The sequence below is a fragment of the Solanum stenotomum genome, chromosome 1, assembly GCF_019186545.1.
Source record: "Solanum stenotomum isolate F172 chromosome 1, ASM1918654v1, whole genome shotgun sequence".
NCBI lineage: Eukaryota > Viridiplantae > Streptophyta > Magnoliopsida > Solanales > Solanaceae > Solanum > Solanum stenotomum.
In genome coordinates this window covers 9197269-9204866 of record NC_064282.1, presented here as the reverse complement: position 1 = coordinate 9204866, position 7598 = coordinate 9197269, and the positions used below count along the sequence as shown (strand labels likewise).

At 32.8% G+C, this 7598-nt stretch overlaps 1 protein-coding gene across 1 annotated transcript; it reads right to left on the bottom strand.

Moving 5' to 3' along the window:
* Positions 1-583: 583 nt before the first annotated feature.
* On the bottom strand, positions 584-5808 carry LOC125868277 (pectin acetylesterase 12). Its single transcript, XM_049548914.1, has 12 exons — positions 5316-5808; positions 4489-4571; positions 3779-3908; positions 3608-3681; positions 2339-2425; positions 2142-2263; positions 1974-2034; positions 1605-1658; positions 1438-1515; positions 1190-1295; positions 963-1108; positions 584-862 (listed from the first exon to the last, which is right to left on the bottom strand). Exons 1-12 carry the CDS (start codon positions 5512-5514, stop codon positions 755-757), a joined length of 1248 nt encoding a protein of 415 aa, XP_049404871.1. The 5' UTR covers positions 5515-5808; the 3' UTR covers positions 584-754.
* Positions 5809-7598: the final 1790 nt, after the last annotated feature.

Below are 7598 nucleotides of genomic sequence, written 5' to 3'. Positions count from 1 at the left end.
CTCATGATTCCATATCATGATACCATATCATGATTCCATATCATGATACCTTATCGCATGGCCAAACGGGCCCTTACTAAACTTTGATTTTTACTGTCACTTGACTATAAATGTTTTACTTACAAAATCACTCAATCTATTTAATTATTTTTTCCATTAAAATTTGTTTATATGAAATTTTTATTTAAAATCAACTTTTAAAAAATAAAATAATGTACATTTAAACCATTTAGTCATTTGATTGATTTTAGTATGTACCGGTTGAAAAACACTACTAAATAGCGTATTTGATTATTAGGTAATTTTATTTAAATTAAACGTAATATTTTGTAGTAATCAATTTTTTTAGGAAAGAACTGCAAACATATAATAAAAATTTTAAAATAGGTTTAAATGGATTATTTTATAAAATAACTAAATAACGTATTGTAAACATACAAGTAGGTGGTTTTACTGAAAATGAAACAAACCACAATATTGTTGACCAAGTATGAACACTACTAGCTCTTCATTGAGTTGATTTGCTTTTACAATCCAATACATACATAATATGAGAAATGAACTAATAAGGGACACATGTGGATTTTTACTGAACTAAACGCAATGGGAGATAAATCACTTTACTTTATTGTCTACAGTGAACTTTGTTACACTGGAAAACCTCTTAAGCTAATTGGGAAGGGTATATATGACTATCAAGATGATAACATATTTCTGCCAATTTTGGTGCAGGAAAAGAATTTGATTGTATGGCTCACTTAAAGACAAGGTTGTGACATGTTCTGTCACATGGATATGCACAGTCAATCGCCTTCACACCACTACGATCAAAGTACCAATCTCCAACTGCAAGTGCAATTGGCTGCATATCGTTCCAAGTTCAAGTTGTTATGATATGCTTATACAGATGTGCATATATAGATCTTTAACATAACGAAGAGAAAGGAAGCACAGAGGCATACCTTGTTATTAATCGTGGGGGAATTATCGGAGAACCATGTATCTTGCCTCTCAGATTGGCAGTGGGCAAAGCATGAATTTATAAACAAACCATTTTGTCTTGAAGCAGCGAATCTTTTAACTGTATTAAGCATATGAATCCTAAAACCTGTTCGATGTGTAGTTAGCAACAGTGAGTTCCTGATCTCAAAATATTTGAAAAATCGTCAACAGATTGAGTAAGGCATACCTTGCAAAAATTGAATTTGAGAAGGAGAACATCTTTCATTGTTGAGTGTACAGTCATGCCATAAGCCATGAGGATCAGCTGTATGAGGAGCTAAGCTTTCTTGAAGCTGTACAAGTGCAAAAGAAAGAATTTCCATCACTATAAGGACAGTCCGACAACAACTGTAGTGTATCAAACAGGAACTAAAAAACCTCGCAAATCGTTTTCATATAGAAGAGCAGCGAAAATATATAGAGTTAATAACTAACCTGCCAGGAATCATAGGCAGTATTCAGTAGAAAAAGAGGAGTCCTGATGCTGCCGATCAAATTCTGAGGAAAGAAACACTGGAAAGGGAAAAAAGCACAACTTTTATTCAGTAAAAAAAGAAGAAGCTTTCCAGATGTTAAGAGAAAATTACTAGGAAGGGACTTACAGAGGTTGCATCAAGGTGGTTGGTGCAAGTTCTTGGTAGCGTATTCTGAAGACTCTGTTCCAAAAAATGCATATGTCAGCGGAGCATAAGAGTTTTCTTCTAACAGATATCTTTCATTTAATGATCCATGTAGGTATAAAAGATACATTATTGTCGTAGAACAATTAGTAGCTATCTTGCTAAAATTCCTTTTCAGGAATGACATTTTCATCCAAGGTTTGCATAGTACAGCAACACATTTGACTACATGTTATCCATCTTCTCTAACAAACAAATGCTTCAGATGTTTACAGCATTCCATAATTAAAACCAGCCAAGTTGGTAACTTGCAGCAATTGACAAATATAGAGCATGACGTTGGCTCATTACCTGCGTCTTAACCACACCCCCAAAGAAATCTCTGATGGCGTGTCCTCCAGATACATCATTTCTGTGAAAAAAGGTCATTATATCAATTCACTAATTAGCAAAAGAGTAAGTGCAGACAGAATTTTTAGTTCAAAAAGTACTTGAAGGATTTATAGAATAGGAAATTACGCGTCCATAAATAATCCAGCATCACTCAGGCACTTCACTTTAGTATGTGGGAGCGAATTGCTGAAATCATCACAATGCATTATTGAAGCTAGACCACCAGCAGAACATCCAGAGAGAAGAGCCTAAAAAACAGAGTCTGAAATCACAACAAGAACGACGAAAGCAAATGAGATGAGAGGTGCACATTGTGATTCTACCTGCTTGGCGTATCGCATTCCTTTTGACATTAACTCCTCCATTGCAGCTTGGTATATGCGCTTGCCTCTATACTGCAACCCTGCAGCCTGGGGAGAAATGCATCAAGTCAAACACAACTATTGTGGACAAACAGATGGCCAACAATCTCTTCCTTGAAACCATATAATGCATTACATGCAGTCAAATCTCCTAATAACTCCACATGAAAATGCCTCTCATTCTTTCTCAGTTTTAAATTTGTAATTACTACACAAAAAATGATTTTTAGCGGCAACTAATTAACGAAAATAGCTTTATTGTTCCTAAATATATTCTTTTAGTGGCAATTAGCACTATTTATAAATGTTTCTGAAGTCTATAATGCCAATTAACTAATGCCGGTAAAGACTTTAGCACTATTTGTTAATGTGCATATTTATTACCGCTAAAAGTTATTTTTGTTGTAGTGAATGTATGGGGGCAACAACTTCTGGTGATTAGCCTACTTAGGTGAACTGTATTGGAATCATCATGTTATAAGGTAAAGCAAAAATAAGGAAGTTGTGAGATTTCATCATTAAGGGCCACCGTACTGCAGAATGACCAGGATCGAGCAGACGTATATTTCTTTAGTCTCTTAAATTTTTCTAAGCATAAGATTAGTCAGATGAGATAGCAGGAGCTGCAACGAGGATGTTAACAAAATTGCACAGGATCTCTAGTTTAAGATTATTTTCATCCTTCAATCAGGACTTGTAAATGGTCCAGAAAGTTTAACACTGTAATCTGAAAGATCACAATGGGAAGGCCTAAAGTAGAAGCATGTACCACCTTGACAAAAGGCATCTACTCTTTCACTTTCACAGAGGAACCATGTAGTACGGGAAAAGCTACGTAGGAGTATAAAAAAGTTCATGGACATTCATTTCAGTTCTGGTTAAAAAGAAAAAAGGGAGCCAGCCAAAATACTACTATCTCTTTTCCTAACCTCAGGAAAAAAGAAGAGTATCACTTTTATGTCATTTTCCTCCACTAACTCTCCAAATCAAAAAGGGAAGGAATAAAATTGCAAGAACATGAAGAATGTGAAGAAGCAAAAAGATTAAGTAAGCCAATATCAAAAAGTGCACAAGCACAACAGTGTGGAGCCATCATGATGGTTGCAAATTGAGAAAGAAACATATTGCAGCTTTTATTATATTTTCCACTCATTTACTTTTTCGGACCAACAGCACATTTGCATGATAAGTGAAAACTGAAAGGAGAAATGGGCAAATGATCTGACAAACCTTATCTTCACTATCCCCGGTAAATGAGGCACCATCACAGTAGCGAACTTTTACTCTATTCCAGTTATAAAAATCTGCAAACAGAGAAAAAAAAGAAAAAAATGTAAGGAAATCTCCGCAATATGCTTGAACTCATAGAAGAGATGGTGTCATATCATCAACTAAAAGGACCTGGATTTTCTTCAGCCCTGTTACTCAAAATTCCAACAAAAGGAATCTGTTTTTCCATGTAATTTGATGATCCTCGTCTTGTTTTTTTGCGATAAACACAACTTCTAACACTGTTGCACCATCCTCCACCCTGCCACAAGAAGACACTGAGTTTATAATCTGAAGCAATTATAACAATAGCAAGATGCAAACTTTTCTTCAAAAGCTTCACGCCGATAATTCCGTTCCCAATACATTTGAAAAGCATGCATACCAGAGAGAATGAAAAAAGTCAAAATTCTGTAATCATGTTAAAAAGCAGGCCATAAGTACCTAACATAAACATCAAATACAACTTCTCTCCAACATATAGTTAAACAACAGAAGCACTCTTCTACTGACAAGAACAAGTAAACATACTAGGAAAGGAAAATAACAAACAGTCAAACACTACAAGAAACTGAAACTGAAACAGAACCAAGTAAAAATGGTTACTTAATAAAGACAACATATAGACATGTAATTCAAAAGGTTGACTGCTGAGACAATTAAAATAACATTAAAAGATGAGCATTTAGATTATACTATAAGTTACTCCGTCTATCCCAATTTGTATGACTTGCTTTCATTTTTAGTCGGTATCTACTTTCTTTCTTAAATTTCGTGCAAAATCAAATTACATCACAAAAATTGGGACGATGGAAGTAATTAAGAAACAATTGTTAGCATACCTCCAATTGAATAAGCCAACTGTTTGCCCCAGACCCATAACCGCGATGGATGTGGTAACCTGGTAATGTTCCATCCAGACACACTGTAGAAAAGGTTGAAACAAGAAAGTCAAAAACAGCTTAATGAAATATTTTTTTAATTGCAAAACCTTATGAAGGCCCACTAATAATTACAGCTGATCTAAGCTAATTAGCCAGAGAGAGAAAATTAAGCAAATCTCTTCATCAACCACTTGGCCTTATCATTCTCACACAGATCACAAATGAAACATACTACAAGTTGTTGTCAATTTTGGTTAATTCTGTGAGTAACTTGTTACAATTTGTTGACAAGAGTCAATTATGAGTGGACTAGATTAATTAGTTTTTTTTATTTAGATGTTCAATAACAACACTAAAAATAACTCTCCTAGAAGTTTACACTCCTTTCACATTTTGTGACAGACTAAGTAAAAAAAAAGAAAACGTTCACACTAGTAACAAAACCAAAATAATGAAGAGGCAAAAATTAAAGAACAGGTCACAAAGATATCAAATCGCCGCCCCTTATAGAAAATTGCAGAAGCTTAATACTACCAATATATAATATAAATTGACAAAGGGGTTAGTCAAATGGTAAGCACTCTCCACTTCCAACTCTAGAAATTTAATAAAATAAAGTAATAATATAAATTAGAAGCAAGAAAATTTAATGCAAGATCTCTACTGGGTTGTTGCAAAATCCAAGAAACTAAAATAGAAAAACAATTACTTAATAGATATCCAAATCAAAAACAGCAAACAACTTTTCAAGAATTAAAAAAAAAAGATTTAACAATGTTGCTAACCAGCTCCTCTAGCAGCAGCACCATGGATGATTGTAAGACCAATCATAAGTGGAGGAGGAGCAGCAGCAGAAGCTCCATACACACTTTCCAAGAATGCCCCTTCAGTTTTATTGTAAAAAAATTCTTCAAATTCATAAGAATCAACTAATTTGGTAAGCACAAAAAAGACACCCAAAAACCACATCAATAGCTTCGCCATAGCTCTCTCTCTCTCTCTCTTTCTGAGTGTGGCCACACAAATCTTGGGGAAGAGAGAAAGCAAGAAGTATTGATGGAGTTTTTGTAAATGTAAAGGTTTTTGTTTTTTTTTTAATTGGTGTAATGTTTTTAGCTTTATGGGAATAATAACACGGAAAACACGAACAAATGTATAAGTAACAATTTAGTCCCTCAGACAGAGATTTTCATTTTCCTGAAACGGTGTTTTAAAAGAAATGTGTGTGTTGGGGTGAGGGGGGGGGGGGAGGCGGTAAATTCAAGAATGCAAATGTTATAGGGAATGAAATCAAACGGGGGTTTATGATGGATGGGGTTAATATCTCAGATGGTCACTCAACTATTTATTTTTGCCTCAGAAAGTCACTCAACTTTTAATTTTCACTAAAAAGTTACCATGTGAGTGACTTTCTGAGGAAAGACTGGATAGTTGAGTGACCATCTGAGGTATTAACCCATGATCGATGTGGTGGTGAGACTATTAGAAGAAAATTATATTAGGAATGTCATCTTTGATTAGGCTTTATAATGTGTAATTTAAATTTAATTGATATTTTAAATGTGAATTTCGAATATCAAATAAATAATAGAATTTCCTTTTAATTAATATATCTTATTTTAAAAAAAGTGTACAAACAAATATGATAAGCAAAATGAAATAGCGAGAATGATTATGTTCACTTTATTAAAAAAATACATAATTTACTAGATGGGTAGACTGGGTTTTTCTTCTTAAATACAGTGACATTAAGGATAGTACCCCTCTATTTCAAAATAAATATTTTTTGGGCGTGACAGTGATATATCCCTTAAAAATATTAATTAAATAATAATTTATCAATATTACTTTTCTGCTTTTTCTCAAAATTTTCTTAAACCTAAAAATTAAAAGCCAATAAAACCACTAATAGAGAAAGGAATAACTATGAAAAAAAATATATGGATAAGGGTCTGAAAAATATTTCAATTTTGGTCGAATTTGCTGTTGTGATACTAAACTTTCATGAGAACATATTGTCTCCCTAGACTATTTAATACCGTATTTTAAACATATATATTTGTCCACGTAGACATAAAAAATAATGCAAAATTATAAATAATAATGTCCACGTGGGAACATATATACCTTTAAAATACATTATTAAATAGTTCAGGAGGTAAAAAATACGGTATTAAATAGTATAGGAGGTAATAGGTCATCATGAAAGTTTAGTATCGCAACAACAAATTCGACCAAAGTTGAGATATTTTTCAAACCATTATCCAAAAAAATACTCCATTAAATACATTTTTGGACTTGAAATATGTCAGAAATTTGTTTATTTTGAAATGGATGGAGTAGAACAATTATTAATTTTAATTTTGAATATTTAAAGTAATCATTGTTTTAAAAAAAAAAAGTTTTAGTGACTGTTAATTTAGACGGGGGGAAGTATTATTTTCAAAGTTAACATATATAACACAACATGCACTTTAAATATTTGACTAAAGTGGCAATTAAATTAAAATAAAAAAAGATATGCAAAGTTAATTTGGATACCAAAAGTAGTGAGAGAGGCACACGCATAGAATCTTAACAAAAGTATGGCAAAAACTAGAATGACTGCAATGTGCATATTGTTGTGATCGGCAAAAATTTGGGTGACACTTTCCAACAAGACCTTGTTTGGGTCAGTTGATTAACTAAAATAATTGAGAGTGTTGATTTAGGGTGTGTTTGGTATGAAGGAAAATGTTTTCCATGGAAAATGTTTTCCTAGAAAATAAGTTAATTTTTGACTTATTTTCTCATGTTTGGTTGGTGAGTAGAAAATATTTTCCGGAAAAGATTTTTAGTTTTTGATTTATGAATGATTTTTTTTTTTTGAGAAATATCTTTTATTTTTACTAGGGTAGAAAATAATTTTTGAAATTGAAAATATTTTTTAAAAACATAACTTAAATTTTTTTGGGGGTGGGGTCGTAGGTGGTGGGTTGAGGATAGGGGTGAAAAATTGAATTTTTGAAGTTGAAAATATTTTTTAAAAACAAACTTAAAATTCTTTTTTTTTTTGGGGGAGGGGGGGG